Raw genomic sequence first — 18241 nt, 5'->3', positions numbered from 1 at the left:
GTTTACGTGAAAATTGACTCTCTGAGCGCACAGAAAACAGTGTGCGACCGAATTATTTAAGTATCTTGCACATTGCATTCTCTTGCATATGTATACATTCAAACGTCTTCTAGCGCTTGAATGTTTACATTTACAAGACTTCGTCACGTCCAATGATAAACTTTAGTAAAGAATTATTAAAAAAATATTATTCCAGCAGCCTGTAGCCAATACCCCAGGCTTCAGCTCATGGAAGCCCATGCAATAATGCACCCCTGGGACCGGTTGCATAAACTGCTAAGACTAGTCTTACAAGTTAGTCTTCACATTTGTTGGACTTTGTTATAACAGGAGTTTTAGCGAGAGTCCGGAACTCAGTCACTGATAAACTTAATTTATAAAATATATATATAGAGAGATTTTTTTAAACCATTTTTAAATTTTGCATTCAAAAACAGATTTTTTGAGAGTTATATTGTCACAGTGGTTGTACATTATAGTCTTGTCACCCAATGAAATTAGTTAGCAAGTTTTCTCATGATGATTTTTGCCATAAAGAGACTAAGAAATGAAAATCAACACTAAAATGTTGTGTATTTGGTCTCAGTCTCTAACTCTCAGACCAGAGTGAGAAATGAACCAGTGCTCTGGGCAAAACTGCCAACAAAAGTGACAGAAATGCCCCAGTTACCCAAAATAGGGCAAAAATGCTCCCAGAGGGAATTCTCTTTTATCTCAAATCAAACATTTGATTAATTTTATATAAATATATGTAAAAATATATATATTTTTTACACCGTTTCAGACCTTCATGCTTTGGCAGTGTTGCACTCCCTAGCAGTAGCTTTAGTGGTACTCGTCTGATATTTGTTGTTGTTCTGTTTCCAATCTGAAAATGGAAAGTAGTTTTATTAATTTAGCTGCTAAAGCTATGCATTCGCTTTGTCAGCATTTGAATGCACAGCATTTTTATGCAGTCCTAAATTAGTCTTTTATCTCATGTGCCTTTCTCAAGAAGGAAATTATTTCCTTTCTTACATGTCAGTCTTCAATCTAGCCATGCCTGGACCGCTCATGTTCATGACCAACCCAGTGAGTCATTCTTATGCAAAACACCCACCATCTCTGCAAGCACCACTTGACTTAAATGTTAAACCTGTTAAATGTGTGAATCACTAATTGAAAGCGATTCAGCTGTGTATTTCACCAGTGCAGTGCCATATGTTGCAGATCTTCAGAAACATTCACAGGTTAGGTCTAGTGCTAAGGGAAGCCTAGGGGTTTTCCTACCCCTCATTTTGGTCATTTCCTCCTGCAATCATCAGCCATCAGCACAACAAGAACACATCCTGAATGTGATACGTTATCTCCTGGACCTCAGGGGGAGATATGCAGAGTTCCCGCTGTGCTGGGAGTAGACAAATGTTGAATATAGGCCTAATCGTCATCGCATTCCATGCACGCTTTCCCTGAGCATGTATTTAACATGAAGCCTGTCCGTACAGTGCAGACTACGCCCTAGTCCTTTTCATCTTTGTCTGTTTGACTTTCAAAGATCCAGTTCATGAATAGTCAGGTCGGCTCTCGATTGAAGGCTCAGCCATTGAAGACTGAGAGAATTTTAAAGAGGCTGTATCATTTTTGATGAGAAGAAAATGACTTCAAAGCCTGCTTATACTTTGTTTTACCTTTTCACTGGAATTTGACCTGAAGCTGAAAAATGGTAGTCTTAAGGGATCAGGAGACGAGGCGGTCTTCTGAGGGAACTTCACTTGTGCTTAAAAGCGACTGGTGTGAATGGCAGAAAAAAGATCAGGTTTGTCAAAACATCTAGATCTGCTTTACAGTCCGATTCCTCACCCTGAAACTTCACTTCCTGCTAAATTTGTGGTTCTGTGTGGGCCTCACCTAGTGATGTTGGGGTCAAGCAGAAAGTGCGAGGTGGGATTAATCCAGCGGAACGTGGTTCACTGCTAGGAGGACCAGGAAACTGATGCTATCTCAACCAAGTCTTGGTATGCTATCCCCAACCAGGTCGCTTCCATTAGTGGGGCACTGAAGAGGTCCAGACAACACAGAGCAGCTGGGACAGAGCTCCACTGTCGCCACCATGCACAATTTATCTTTTATTCTCTACTTCTTTCTCTATGGAAAAGCCGAAGCCCCCCTTGAGATATGCGATATGCCATTGACATGTATTCCAGATGTGTTTTTCTTTGGCCAGGAGAGTTTGAATTACCGGAGGTCAGCGGAAACAGACTGTGGTATTATTGTACCGCTTTCATAGAGGGTTTGTACAATCTGAATGAACCCAGGCGAAAGTGTCTCAGAGTACTGATACATATCCGAGTATGTGACTGCATAAAGAGACAGCCATTCCCAGAGAAAAGCAAAGGATACTACAATCTTTAGATTCCTCGCAGCCTGTTCTGGAAATGCCCTCACACTAAAGGAATGAGCTAGTTTGGCAAGTACAGGGTGACCAAGAGGTTGTTTTTTACGCTTCATGGCTTGATCACCTGAGGCGACTCAGAGCTCAGTGGTGTTTGAGATCGCAGGGTTTAGGGTCAGGACTTAAAGAGCTTCTCACTAACAGGTCGGACTGCTGAAAGAATCGTATTTATTCCCCTCCTCTTTTCCGGCAAGTCTACTCTTGGGAATCCACAGAGGGATCAATACCTTCTGCTGGACGTTGCCACTGCCCAGCAGAAGGTTCATTTGAAGTACTGTTTATTTTGTGAAGTGAGAAGGTTCTTAAAGCAATGGAGTGGCTAGATGAGCCTTAGCTTGTAGATAAGATCTGATGTGTCAGGAAGTTCCATTTGCACTAAAGAGTGAGCGTTTAGGATTGGGTTTTATATCACAAAGTGTTTTGTGCAGTTCTCATCAAAGTTGGAAGGCATTTCATCTCACAAAAATAAAAAAGTGTGTAGTTGACATGCTATACTCAAACTATATTAGACAATGTATTTTCTAAATCTTTACATGCAGTTTTACGATTTTATATTAATTGAACAACCACACAATATATTATGTATTAGAATATTTAATTATTAATTTTATTATAGTGATTATTTTCTGTTTTATTTTCTGTTTGCACTGTATTATTATTATTATTTTATTATTCATATACTAACCAGTCCCCTTTGGATTTATAATTTTTAGGCAAAGTCATGCTAAATCTCTTCTATACAAGTATGCAGGCTGCACAAAGGGAGTAGGGCCTATTTTTTTTGTCTTTGTTTTTGAACAACATCAAAGCTCATGTAATGGACACACAGCCTCTGAACCCACAATGGTACATAGATTTTATTTTGCTAAGGCTCCATGACTCGATGCTGTCTCTTCCTGTTGGAATGAGAAATCCTCCTCATCCCCTGCAGTAAACACAACATCTTTTGCTGTTTCTTAAGCAGGAAACACATAAGCAGCTCTTGCCACAACCCCTAAAGGTGTCAAGTTGCTCTGTTAAAGCTGTCATGGAATTTCTGTGCTTGCCACTTCACTTAATCCATCCCGGTCCCCACCTCGCAGGGTTGATTCAGGCAGAAGCACACTCGTCCCAGAGAAAAAACAGCAGCCCTCCTGTGTAATTTGATTTCCTTTTTGCATGTGACCGGCTTCACTGTCAGGAGCCGCAGGAGTAAGGAGCACAGCTTTATGACCCCGGGTTTGTGTTCTTCCTCAAGAGCCCCTTTGTTGTATGTAAATGCAAAAAAACAGATCAGTTAAGAAAGAGTGTCGGAAGGAACACCCCCACTTCTTAATTTAACTTAGGGTAATGAGTGCACATTTGCAAATCAATTCCCAGATTCCAGTGAAAAAAGGAGGGGTGAGGTTGTAAAATAATCAACTATTTAAGGGGGCGGGAAGCCACTCAAAAGAATTGCAGATGAGGGTTGGTAGAAAGAAAAGTTGGTCATTTTTGTCTTGGTGTTAAAGTTTTGGTTAGAGTATCAAAGCCTTGTGCTTTTATGCAATATCAAAATTTGACACGTTGCTAAAATTTTTTAGATATCAAAGTTCCTCTGAAACTTGGCCTATTCATCTAAGGAAAAAAAATCAAACACTTTTGTATACATTTTTATACTAATTTTGTCCTGCACAAATAATTTTCTGAATTTTCTTTAGAACTACTCAATTTATCTTTCTTTTTTGTGACCTCCAGGTTTTCACACATACTTCAAGGAAAGAAGACAATTATTAGATTGACATCTGACCTTTCTTTGTACGGTTGTCATGGAGATCCTTTGGCATTGACACTTTCTCTTGGAAGACTTTTGAATATTTGCATATGTCACTGCACTTGCTGTTTTTAATCAGCTTTTGAAAATTTCCCTGAGCACCTCTTGTTACTGCAACACGGCTTGCATCATCTGTCTTTGTTTAGCTGGACCGTGTTTAGAGATCTTATTTCCTCCCCCCAACACTGGAGATAAATATTCTTAGCGCTAAAAGCCCCTTGGGATTGATCAGAAGGATTGCCATGTATTTCCTCCCAGAGCCGGCTCATCTCTCCCCTCTTCCTTCACATAACAAGGTCAAACCCCTATTACAGTACAAGGGCTCGATACCTTTAAGAGCAGATGAGTTGTAGTTGGAGCACCTCCCTTTATGCCCGAATCAATCTAACTGCTGGAACCATTACTAGCGTGTCATACAGCGAGATTGCCACTCTTATAGGTTCTTCCAGATAGGACATGCTCTAATTTAAGCTGCACTTACTGGATTTAATCCTTAACAGCTGGACTGAAGTTGTGCTACTGATGTAGCATAGAATTAGCCTAGAATTTTACATACTCTGGATTGTAAAATTGAACTGGAGTGTAAAAGGCATTTAGAAAGCACAAAGTCCTAGTTCTGAGTGGTTGTTGGCATGTTGCTCTGTCTGGCCTCTACATATGACTCAGATTCCTCCTCCAATGTAATTTTATGGTAATTTTGGGGGGCATATTCTCATCTGGTATGTGAAAATCATAAGTCTGATCGCTTAGAAATGTAATCCTTCTCGAGCCGCATGGATTGAAGTATCATGTCTGTAGTAAAAACGTACAGTATGTGACTTCAAAAAGATTGACTTGCCTTGGCGAGCACCATTAATAATTAATGCAGGCAAGATTGTCTCAGTTTTATTTCACTCAGCGACCAGAAATCAAGCACTTCCCACAATTCACAGTGGAGCGAAGCAGCCATTTGTGACGAGGTTATTAAAATTAAATCACCTTTGTTCTGCCTTATTCACTTCCTTATTTAAGCACTTCTTTCCTACCTCGTCTGTACCAGAGACATTTTAATGTTCATTTCCAAGTGTTAGCTATATAAAAGATGCTCTTGGAAATGTGTTATCTGCTTTAAAGTGCACTGTTTCCCCAAGGGTTGATTTCTTTTACAGGGTTAGAGACCACATAGTTTCTCTTTGAGTCCTTAGGTTTGTCAAAATCCCCCAAACGTCCATCGTTGGACTTGTTTTTGTTGTTCATGTACCGGTTCTAGCACCTCATAATGGGAACTCGGGGAAAACTCAGGGTGAGAGATTAATCAGCTTTCCAGATGTTGTTTTCCACTTCTGTATGCACATTCGGTCTGACTGTTAACCTGTCCCATGTCCCTCTGGTTTTCCAGAGGTCATTTAGGGGAGGTAGCTGCTATGTTAGTAGCTGTTTAGCTCAGTCTCAGTTAGCTTCCATCTCTTTCCCTGCCTTACATCTCTTCTGTGGCAGGTCGAGAGTGTTTGGCCTGTTTTATTTATAAGTCTGTTCTTGGATTCTTACCCCACTGTTTCTCCTCCACCCCCTACCAACCGCAGTCTGTTCGGCAGTCCATAAGTGTCCGCTAAAAGCTATTAGCCAAACCCTGGCGGTCTCCGCTCCCTTAACCCAGCGGGGCCACTGGGCTTTTTGTTTTCAGAGAGTAGAAGGGCAACAGTCCTGGGGATTCGGAGGTGAACACAAAGCATGCGGCTTGGCCTTTGCCGTCTCTCGTGGACGGGGCCCAATGTACTACTACTGTAAGGTCATTGTGTCATGTTATTCATGGCCATGGTAAAGTGGTTGGGAATGGGTTTGTTTTAAGTTGCATTAGTCTCTGGCCCGAGGGTGTTTATTCACTTGACTGAATATGAAGTAATAAAGCAAAGCTTTGCAGATCTGAATGGTAAGAAATAATCCTTGAAAGCACTTTTTTGTAATGCCAGGTTCCTAGTATAAACAGAGGACTGTTAGATTAGACTTTATCTCTATGTGCACAAAATGCATTAGTGTGTTTTTCAACGTAATCCTGTGTAACTTTTGGTGGATTTTGGGGCGGTGATGGACATTTTCCCAGGGGGATGTCTGTAGCTTTTTGTTACAGCTATCACACATTATTCATCTCCAACTGAAGGATGTTTTCATCATCCCTCTCTCTGACTGCTGGAAGTCACAGCCACTCTCCTGTCACGAATTTTAAACCCCACTATAATTGTTGCCGCCGGGATCGGTAATTATTTCCAAAATCACCATGCACAATGACTCACTTTCATCCCCAGATATCTCCCGATGGCTGAAATTCTTTAGTCTTGTTGAGAAATCAGTTTGTGTTGTTATTATTCATCCGTAATTGTCCCACCACCACACTGTCATTCAAATTGGGAGAGAGAAAAGCAATTTCAAAGCTTTCTGAAAGCCTACCTGAATTACCATACCACCGGTCCCCCCACCCAACAACTGTGCGAAACAAAAAACCCTTGGCAGTCAGCATGAATTCCTATGCACCTTAAAACAGAAGACAAATTATACATATCCAGGCATTCCAGCTGCTGCGGGATTGAAATGCATGTCTGTTTTCTTTGATAGCTGTTGAATTTAGAGCGTGTAATTTTGATATAACGTGCAATTGAGCAATACATATGTATAACGCCTTAATTTTACCTAGCTGAGGCGGAAATTGTATTTTACATCCTTGTCAACAGTGACATGAATAATCAACTTGTAAAGATGGCATTGGTATAGCAGGTGCTGGATCTGAAATTGTGCATCTTCTTGGCTAACCTCCAACTGGAATTAATGGAATAGAAGGGTTTTTGGTGTGAAGTGAAAATTTTTGCTCTATGCTTAGAGTAAATTGAGTCAAATTACTTTATTAATACTGATTTTTACAATGTTTCCTAACCTCGTGACAAGTTTCTGTCCACACTCAGTGAGAATTTTGCCTGACATCACAATGACAGAACTTACTTAGGCCTAATGTTTAATTTACAGTTATATGGACCTTGATTTTAGACCAGCGAGATTTCCTGTTGGTCATATTGCTATTAAATTATTATTATTTTGGTTGGTCAACACTTATTATTGTAAAACACAATTGTTATTTGTTCAAATAATATGCAGTATTCATAATATTTATATAATTTATAATATTAAATAAAAAAATGCATACATTATGGAATTGTTTTGCATATTTAAATTAGTGACCATCACCTCCACAGAAATGCTCCCAATCTCCGCTCTCTCCAAAGATCATATAAATATGAAATTTAAAAAAACTGAATCAAGTTTTTATTACAATTTAATCGAATTGTGTGTTGAATCACATTGAACTATTTAGAAATAGCAAAAATTGTCAAATTGTAAAGCAGTGAATCATGAATCAGTCAATCGTTGTCAAAGATTCACAACTGCACGTGAATTGTGTGTTGCTTTGAGTTGCATATATTGCTATTGTTTATATACCAGATTTTTTCAATTGTACGTAATGCAAATAGTGACCACCAATTCTCTCTTACAGGATCTCGACCCAGATTGGAGGATGCTGCGCCACGGGTTGTCGAACACCCCTCAGACCTCATTGTTTCCAAGGGTGAACCCGCCACTTTAAACTGTAAGGCCGAAGGTCGGCCGACCCCCACGGTGGAGTGGTATAAAGATGGCGAGCGAGTTGAAACAGACCGGGAGGATCCGCGCTCCCACCGTATGCTCCTCCCCAGCGGCTCCCTCTTTTTTCTCCGAATAGTTCACGGAAGGCGCAGCAAGCCCGACGAAGGGGTGTACGTGTGCGTAGCAAGGAATTACTTGGGCGAAGCTGTCAGCCGTAATGCCTCTTTGGAGGTCGCAAGTAAGTCAGCTCATTTGTACTCTGATCCTTGCCTCATGCCCTCTTCCTCAATCTCTCCTGCAAATTTCCGCAGTGCTCATCTCATTTTTTTCCCTTCTATAAAGCTTTCCCATTTTGTCCTGCTCTCCTCATCTTTTTCCCTTCTCCTCCATCTCCACTCGATCTTGTTTAGTCTTTCACTGGCTGCGGCGGCCCATAACCATCGTCCCTGGATGGAGTAAAGCACTGAGGTCATTGTTAGTTTTAGAGGAGGTAATCTGATTTGTGGTATTAATGTAGATGGATGTTAGCTGGTATTCGAGATAAATTCAACCCCAGAAATAGCCAAGAGAGGAGCGTAATGCTGGCTGCTTCCAGGTGACAGATGTTAGTAAAAAAAACAAAAACAAAAAAACACCAGCATCTCAGTGTTTCTCATGGAATGGCTCCAGGTTTTAGCAGCAGGGCTCGCCATATCCAATACACACTAATTAAATGCTGATGGCACTATTTGATTTCGGTCATTAGATTATCGCCAATTACATTATGCTTCTGCAACGTTATGTTTTTGTCATGCGACCTTAGAGCGATCGCTCTGTGATTTGTAATACAGAATCGTTTCTAGGTGGCCTGTAGACCTGCAGAACTTATATGTCGTCGTCAAAGGACAGATCCTTCACCTGCTCGAGTATTTCACCATCTGGTCTGAGATATCAGCGAGACATAATAGTCCCCATGTTCAGGCACTGCTTGGAAAGAATAGCACTATTCTCACACAATTCAAAGCCAGAACGCAGATTCGGTCTCCAGCTACTCATAAATCCTGTCTATGAAATTCCTCTTTTGTGCATTACTATTGCAAAATGCTTTAAAACCCAACGTATTTGCAATTCAGTCACACTCAGCTGTCTAATTAGGATCTGAGCCTCCATGTTGAGCTCCAGCGTGATTTATCATGCCTGCTGCAATATTTTTATTTAAAAGGGAAAGCAAAAACAGCAATATTACTTTTGATGTCTACCGAATTTATTGAAGTTGCAGCTCTCCAAAGCTATAAATAGCAATTATTTACTGCATGATAATATTACTGTAATTCTCATTCTCAATGAGTTTTTTTCAGATTGGATTTCTTTTTAGTTAAATTTTGATTTCTTCTTTCTTATCAGGGGAGGTTAAAAGCAATGAAAATTGGATTTCTCTCATATTTCCATATCAAAAATAAAAATGAAAAATGATTTTTCAGATTGGATTTGAACAATATCTCCATTTAGTTATAGGACTCACTGCTTGATGATATTACCAAAGCCATTAACCTACATTTCAGATTCATTTATTAGTGATATCTGGGGCCAAACAGCCACCTTGCGGTTTCAAAACTCTAAGTTCATTGTAAGTTCATGATCCATGAGGGTTACGGAACAGATGGTCTGTTGAATAAAAAAAATGTTTTATTGTTGCGGAGAAAATTAGTTTTCCAAAGTTGCATTTAACATGGTGGTTTAGGTTCTGAATACGATATAGTCAGACTATAAATTTTATGCTTGGAAATTTGTATGACTTGGTAACTCTTTTTACAGCACTATCTAAAAAAATACGCTTTTACTTCAGTCAAGCGAAAACAAGCTAAACACATAATCAGACATCTGAAAATCCCAAGTTTACCCTTACAAATGAAAGGTTTTTGGATGAGTTCTTCTCACATTGAGCAGAAACGTTTGCAGCCCATGTGCCTCGTATGAGACTGTCATTATCATTAACTGTAGACTGAATGTGCACAGTGGAAAGAATTCTGGTACACAAATAGTTCTAGAACCCCTTAGGAGTTGATTCTAGGTCTAGATTGCTGAACCGCACATCCTTGCCAGTTATCTGTCCTGTCCTTTATCCTTGCTCCCATCATCCTGGTGGCCTACATCATTAGTTATGATATGTTTGTCCCTCCGTGAGATGACAATGCTACATTTCCTCTAGGGATGTCTGCAAAAATGTCCTAAAACAAGAAAGAATCACATATATTTGAATATTAAACGTTTGTATGTATGTATATACAGTACGTATATATATAAATGCCCAGAGGCTTGTTTTAATATATATATATATATATATATATACAGTATATATGCATTTTTTCCCCCTTAACTTCACAATGCAAATCTCCATTGAGGCCATTTATGACTAGACTAAGACTAGAGACTAGTGTAGTGTGACATCATAATGTGATTGTGACAACATGATGGGTACATTAAGGTATGACTGCTCACATTTACACCAACAACTCTCATTCGCCATCTTTGTTGTTATAATCCTTTATGACTTTTTCCTCTGTGGAACAAAAAAGAATATACAGTAGTCAACATTTGAAGTGGATTAAAAAAGTTCATCAAAGTTGTCCTAAGACAAGAACGGGTATTGTTCAAAATTCATGTATACCTTTGATGAAAGGTTTTGATCCGCTTCAAATGTGATGCGATCTGGGAAAACCCGTCGGATGTCGCGCCGGTACGTTTTCAGTAAGTTCTAAAAGTAGGTTGAATTGGGTTTTCATTAAATTATTATTCTAAAACATCTTGTCTATCATCTCTGAATATAGCTTGGCAAAATTCACTAGTTTAGTGCAGAAAAATAGCGATTTATAGTGGCAAGCTGAAAAGAGTCTTCCTCTTTAACCCTCTGGGGTCTGAGGGGTTTTTGGGGTCCTTGAGATGTTCTGACATGCCCTGACATTTGTGCTTTTTTCAGTTGCTTATAAACATATTAATGGCAAAGGTGTAAATTCACTCTATTTAGCACAAACAGGGCTACCATAATATGTGAACAACTTGCATGTACATGTTTGTATTTTTGATAGAATAATGTTTATGCATGGTTTTTTCAAAAACAAAAAACTAAAGTTTCTGAAATAAGGCCATAAAACACATTCTAAATATATGTAAATAAGACTTTTGACTAATGGATGACGTTGCCTAGAATTTTTTCTTCGAAATTATGTGAAAATCATCCTGCCTAATCATTCACATAACACAATACATTGATTTAAATCTTGTAAAACACTTTTTGTTTGGAAAGGCCATATGCGGGTGGGCGTGATTCACACCTGCGGAGTCAATGGGGCCCGCATAATGAGGCTGCATACGTAATGAGCCTTTCATTCAGGTGTGTGACTTAGCCACAAGAATGCAAGGACAATATATAACTGGTTTGTTGTTTTTTTCCACAAATTTTGCTTGCAAATTGTACAATATCCAAGGTAAACATTTCTAGTAATTGTGCAGTTAATTGTTCTCATACTGTATTTTCAGATTTGGAATATATTCTCTTCCCAAATGTGTCACTAATAAAGCATAATAAAATTATTTAAAGAGAAGGCTTATAATGACCTTTTAAGATTTTATTTACATCTATCCTTATATATATATATATATATATATATATATATATATATATATATATATATATATATATATATATATATATATATATATATATTTTTTTTTTTTTTTTAAGGTTATACAATTACAACAACATTTAAAATTGTAACAATATTTCCAGTGTAATCTTTCTTTGTATTCGCGATTCATATTAAAACAGTATTTTTGCCAGCTGTAGTAGCTCCACAACAGCGCGCATCTGTGCGTTCGTTCGTTCATTCATTCATACACAGGAACGCGATCAATATTTAAACAGTATTTTTGCCAGCTGTAGTAGCTCCACAACAGCACGCATCTTTGCGTTCATTCATTCCGATTAGAACAAAGCAAACAGAACTGACCTAATTCCTCGGGATCCGTTTGCTCCTCGAAATGATACTTCCAGAACTTCTGAGGTAAATTTTTGCAGGATTATTATCAAGATAGTATTATTCCTCACAGCATCGTAAAGTACATAAGTCTGAAAGTGAACTCGCGGTGTGTGTTATCCAGCTGATGTGGGCGTTTCACAGGTTTGTTTGGATCGCCTCACATTTGCGTTTGAATAGCGCGCGCTCTCCGTGGGCGGAGCACATTAAAACTTAATTAGCTGAGATGAGAACGACTGACATCTCTCTCTTTGCATACATATTACATAAACTGTGAATATTTGTTTTTTATAAAAATTACTTCATTGAAAAGAAGATAATTCAAGCTTCATGCCTGTGTGACTGTATGCCTGTTTGACTGAGTATTCGCTGAGTTACAGTTAATTTTCGGACGCGTTTCAGAATGGACTACACTGACGGAGAGTAGGCAGAACTCGCATCATGTTTATTTTTCTTTATTTGGCGAAAAGCACAACACTTTGTTTTTATTATGAGCATACACAAAAAAAATACACACTAAACAGGATCGATTGATGTATAACACAAGCATATAAGATAAAAATTAATTTTTTTTTTTTTTTTTTTTGCACTCATACGGAAAAAAACGAGCCTATTGCGCCGGCGCGATAGCCGACCTCAGGGGGTTAAGAACACGCACGGCGGCGATAAAAAATCCCCCATAGCTCTCCTTCTCTTAACACTACAAAGACAGTTCACATATCAAAATAAACCACATAACATCTAGAATAAAGGCATATCAATGCGGATTTCCTGCCAGTCCTGTGTAAACTGCAAGGTTTTTATTTTAATTTTTTAGCCAACGTTATCGTGTCTGAAGTAGCTGCTCGCTTAAAAGATCTCGCTCGCCTCTCAATTGTCCAATTTCAAAACGGTTTTCACAGGATGAATTTTGAGTTCGTAAGCTTTCGAATGATACCTAATCTATGATGATTACTAAAATATGTGATATGAAAAAAAGGCAATAAAAAAAGAGCGCCAATCGTCGCGCTAGCAGGATGTGACATTTAATTAAACCTGTTTTACTCAAAATTCCGTTCCTGAAAATCATAGCGATCAGCCGACTTCAGATAACCATAACTTTTGTTACCGACAAACGATGAAAGAAATAAAAATTGGTAAAATTTATGCATGTGATGGGTTTTCCTAGATCGCATCACAAATGTTGACTACTATATTTTGACAAATGTTTCAACTGTTTTGTCTATGTAATGGAAGTCCAAAATAACATTAATAATTTTCCACAGTAGAAAGAAAGTTATTCAAGTTTAGAACAACAGTAAATTATGACAGAATTTTCTTTCTTTTAATTTTTTTGAGTGAACTGTCCCTGTAATATCCATTTAATCCAATAAAACATTAGAATAGCTGATTTTTGATTAAGTTCTGTGGGCATTGATGAGATATGGGCACATAGTGCCAGGTCTCTACATGGAGATCATCTTTCTCCATCGTGGCACAGCTCCATGAGCCAGGTGGTGGGCGGGAGACGGGGATGAGGGGTCTGCTGCCAGCCATAGAGCTTGTCTGGTTCACAGGTTTTGGGGGGTTGGAAGAGATGGGTATAGATAGAGAGAAAGGGAGGTAGAAAGATAAATAGAAAGGAGAAGGAGGGATCCCATATGCCAGGCATGTTGATCTGCCACCAGCAGGCAGCATGTCGAACATTAGCAGGGCACAGATCTTCGGTCAAACGCGAGGTGTTCTGGTGAGAATAAACAGGCTGTTGGCTCGGTGTGCGTGGGAGGGACCGAATTCCCAGAGAGTGTTTTAACAGCCTGTTTATATATGCTGCTTTTGAAGGCGGTATTTATGGTTGAGGTGATGAGTTATGTAGGCACAGTTACATTACTCAAATGATGAAGCCGGAGCTGGGATGATTTACAGTGACAGAATCCTCACACTTTAAATGATAGATGAAAGGGAATGGATCTATGTTGGTTCATCTGTGGTTTATTACTTTTTAAATGATGCTCTGCATTTGCTGTCGCCCCTCTTTATACTTTTGCATGGCTTATGGGTAAACATCAGCCATTTGGAGCATCTAATGAAAGTTGTTTGGGGGGGTCAGGTCTGGTTTCCCGGGGAACAGGTGAAGACAGAAGAACAGCTGTCCTATGGAATGTTGGGAATGAACAGGTGAAAGGAAGATACTCTTGTTCTCTGTTTTGATTGGCTGTGAGAGGTGGGAAACTTTTTCCACTTATGGGTAGAGTTCCAAAAACCTGTTGTACTGCAAAAACACAGGTCAGCAAGTGTGTGTGTACATATACAAGTAGGTATGTATGTATGTATATATGTGTGTGTGTGTGTGTGTGTGTGTGTGTGTGTGTGTGTGTGTGTGTGTGTATATATTAATATTTTATATATTTAACCATCATAGAGTGAAAGGTTATAATTTGGACGTGTTTTGTCTTGCCAATTTACACATTCAAACCATTTTAAACGCAGAAGAAGAAGCGAAAACCGGGACTTGTGCATTATCTGTGCGCACAGCCGCACACATCTGAAGCACACGCATGCAGAGAGAGACAAAGAGAGTATACATATAGTAAGGAAGAAAGTCTGAATTTGGCCATTCTGCTGAAGGAATGGTTTTCTTATGGGGTCACACTGTACCTCTAGGGTTTAAGCTGGAGATATCCTGACAGATAAGCCTATTTATGTGAAGCCCCTCAGTCCAGGACAAAACTAAAGTAATAGTGGCTTATGTTCAGTTGGGCATGCTGTCCCCCTCTGGGCCGCCTGCCCTCTGTGCTATTAACCTTATTGTCTTGGATCTAGAATCTGTGTGGGTGCTGAAGGGAGGCCCAGAGCAGTCCAGACTTTGAAACTCCTCAATATAAATTGATTATGAAACCAGCAGAAAAGAGCATTGTAAAAGAGCATTGTAAAGCTTTTTAATTAAATTTGAGCAGCCTTTTACTGTAGCTCTAATGCACCGACACACCCTGATGCAGCTATAAAAACCGCATGAATCAGATTTCTGTGATTCGTCTTCCCGTTTCATCATGACTCAGAAGGCCATTTCAGTCCCGCAAAGCTGCTGAAACTTCAACCAGACTTTGATGAGATACATCGACAAAGTAGATTTATTATTCCAAAGCCTCCGTTGTAAATATGTGAGCTATTAATCTCCCTGAATTTTCCAAAGTACTGAAGAGAAGAGGTGCCAAGTTTCAAATGCATTTTTCGCCTGTCTTCGCTAATTCTAGCAAATGAACATTAACCAGCGAAGCCGACCCGGTCTGTCCAGACGGGAATGTGGCTGCGTGTGTGTCCGTGCAGCAATAATGAGATCACTTAGCCTGTCGAACTCCAGGGGTCAGGGAGACTGCTGACAGGGTGGGGTCACTCGGACACGGGGCGACACTGGCCTTCTGGCTATTTAACTCGCACACTACCTAATGAATTAATTAAAGCCAGCCACGAGCAACACAGATCAGACATGTGAACACATGGTCACCTTGGATGAAGCAAGAGAGAGGAAGGGAGAGAGATATGCAGTACAGATAGTCATAATAAACTGCAGGGGGATAGGGAGATATATAAAGAGAGGGAAATGTAATAGGAAAACGAGAGAAAGAGAGAGAGTGTTTTGCTGAATGAGCAACAGGTGGTGGAAGGAGGAGTTTAGACTAAACCCCCAATCAACTTGATAAGCAGTGGTGCATCTGTGTGCTTTTGTATAGTCAGAGTTATGACCAGAGCAGGCAGGACACCAGGAACAATACAGCCCAACTCTGACACCCTAGGGATCCACCATCCACTTTCAATAGTTGCGCTCAACAACTCTTATTTGTGTCTCTCTGTAGCTGCACTAAAGTTTACTAATAGAAGAGGTTTTTTTTTTTTTTTTTTTTTTTTACATAGGTTTGAATGTTGTTAGATACATCTTAACAAATCTTATTAATAATAGTAGTAATAATAATAGTTATTACTAATATGATTCTTATTATTGTAAAAGCTCTATATATATATATATATATATATATATATATATATATATATGTGCGTGTGTGTGTATGTATGTGTGTGTGTATAATTTACTAAAACTATTATTAATAATAATAATTACAATATTATTTTAAAATGATTCAAATAATAATTATTAATATTGTTATTAATTTATTATTATAATCACAATAAATCATTCTTCTTCCAAGCAATATAGTTTAATTAAAATAATGGTTTCTTTAATATAGAATTTGTGGTCACATGTATACATTTACCTGTGCATGCACAGCTCAAACAGAATGCAGCTCATTCCAATCAGAAGTTAGAGTCTGAACTTTCCGGTTTATAACATTTTATTTGAACTTTTGCTGACTCAAATACCTCATGAAACAATTGTTTCACACTGTGTTTGAGGTTAAATGAACCTGTAATCATTGTTGTTGATTTTGGGAGAGTCTGACCACCATAGGGACTGTTTAATTGCATCTATTTATTTTCTTAACTGAGATCATGAAATTGTAATTGTGCATTTTACTGGTGTACTAAATTGCAAGGTTAGTTTAAGGGCTTTCCTGTAGGACGGCATATTTTTTTAAAAATGGCCATTATCCGGATCTGAACTTGACCCTTATTTTTAAAACACCTCTGATGTTATTATTGTAGAGTGGGAAGACAACATTAAGCTTAAAATGAAGTTAGTAAGCCTGTTAAGTGTCATGATTGATGGGAACCGGTCGTTGCGAATGCTAAACAATTTTTCCTTCCACTGCATATGTGGCTGTACAATCCGTATACCCTGAGAGTTTGTGCAGGCACCAACCCTGGGATGATTGATTGCTTCTCTCTCGTTGGCATCGCCAGCTGGCATCAGAGTGATGGGAGAGAGCAATGGGCCAGGATATTGGTCTGTGTTTAGAATGTAGGAGAGCATAGAGACACACACCCACCACAAGCAAACGCAATTCTTCCTTAAGCTGTTACTTTTCCATTGGCCTTTAATTCACATCCTTTTTTACTTGTTTCTCCCTTCTTTTACTGGTTTCGGTCCCTTATAGAAACACAAATCTGGCCCAGTTCTTTTCCTGTACATTTTTTAATTCAAGGTCATTTGAACAAGAACTGATCACATAAAGATTCCAGAATAAAAGATGACAGTTCAATTTCATCAAGCAATGTCAACCAATCGAATTTTCCAGCCAATCTAATCAAACTCGGAGACGATGCACATCTCAGCCTGCACACGTTTGTGACGTCTCTTTCAAAAGCGTTTAATGCTCTTCCTAGCTCCTTTTAGCAGATGGGCTCACCTTGAAGGATCAGAGGATTTGGGATGAACAAGAATCCCTCCCCAAACCCCTGCGAGGAAAGGCTTCAACGTCAAGCCTTATCCCGAGACCTGTCCCGCTGATATGCACTGACGCATCACGCAGAGCGCTCTCCGAATCTGACTGCTCCGCTGAGTTTGAGCCCCGTCTCCTCTCATGATTTTAGTACCACGTGTGGTGTGGTAAAATAGCACTGTAGCACCTCGTAGGCTCATACTCAATTCGATTTCTGCAGTCTATTGAGAATCCATTACACAAGTAAAATCTTTTCTGGTGGCACATTGATTATTTCACACATTGTTATCATGATTGTTGAACTCCATTTACAAGCTCTCTGCTTTTTGTGTACAACAGCATGAAAGCTTTTTGATGCAGGTTTTGTGACGTTTAACTCCTTCAAAAGCGGCATCAAGTCCACATTTGTGTTTTCGCTGTGCATTGCGTTAGTTAATATTTTGTTTTATGCACATTTTTGTATAAAGTACCTGTCCTAAAATCAATCATTTTTTCGAAGCAACTTTCCTGCCTCTAGCAATCCCCTGGCAAAAATTGCCTGTTAACCAAATAAAAATGTTTTTTTTTCCAGAGCTTCCAACAACAGCTGCAATATTACAGGTTGTACATATCTTACATATATATTTATGTATATATATATATGTGTGTGTATAAACATTTATTAGAGATGCATTTATGTATCGGCCAATAATCTGTATCAGCCGATAAAAACGTATTTTCACTATCAGCCATCGGCCGATGATCAGGGCCGGTTATATCCTGTCAATCAAAAGGGGGTGGAAAAATGTTTTCAGACTGCAATTCATACTGTGTGTGAATTGAAAATCTCTATTGTGATAAATTTAGGGCAAGTTAACATGAAATAATGCATTAACAGTTACAAAATAGTGACATCTATTTGACCCTATGAATCACCCGTAGTTCAAGCCAGGGTTGCCAGGTCTGTAGTTTTTCCCTACACCAAATATTATAAGTTGATTTTTGGATTTTATTACATATGTTAAGAAACAAAGTCTCAGCTTTCAAATTCTGTCCATTTTATCATGAGATTCAAACAATAAATGGCATTTTGACGCTCTTG

At 38.9% G+C, this 18241-nt stretch overlaps 1 protein-coding gene across 2 annotated transcripts in view; it reads left to right on the top strand.

Annotated features, from left to right (window-relative positions):
* robo3 (roundabout, axon guidance receptor, homolog 3) overlaps positions 1 to 18241 on the top strand; it is an 80883-nt gene that overhangs the window by 6558 nt on the left and 56084 nt on the right. For both annotated transcript variants that reach the window (XM_081355115.1, XM_081355116.1), the window contains exon 2: positions 7744 to 8070. In XM_081355115.1, coding sequence (XP_081211241.1) covers positions 7744 to 8070 — 327 coding nt within the window. The remainder of the gene's footprint in view (positions 1 to 7743; positions 8071 to 18241) is intronic.

The sequence above is a fragment of the Scardinius erythrophthalmus genome, assembly GCF_964197995.2.
Source record: "Scardinius erythrophthalmus genome assembly, chromosome: 23".
Lineage (NCBI taxonomy): Eukaryota > Metazoa > Chordata > Actinopteri > Cypriniformes > Leuciscidae > Scardinius > Scardinius erythrophthalmus.
This window is presented reverse-complemented; position numbering and strand designations above follow the sequence as displayed.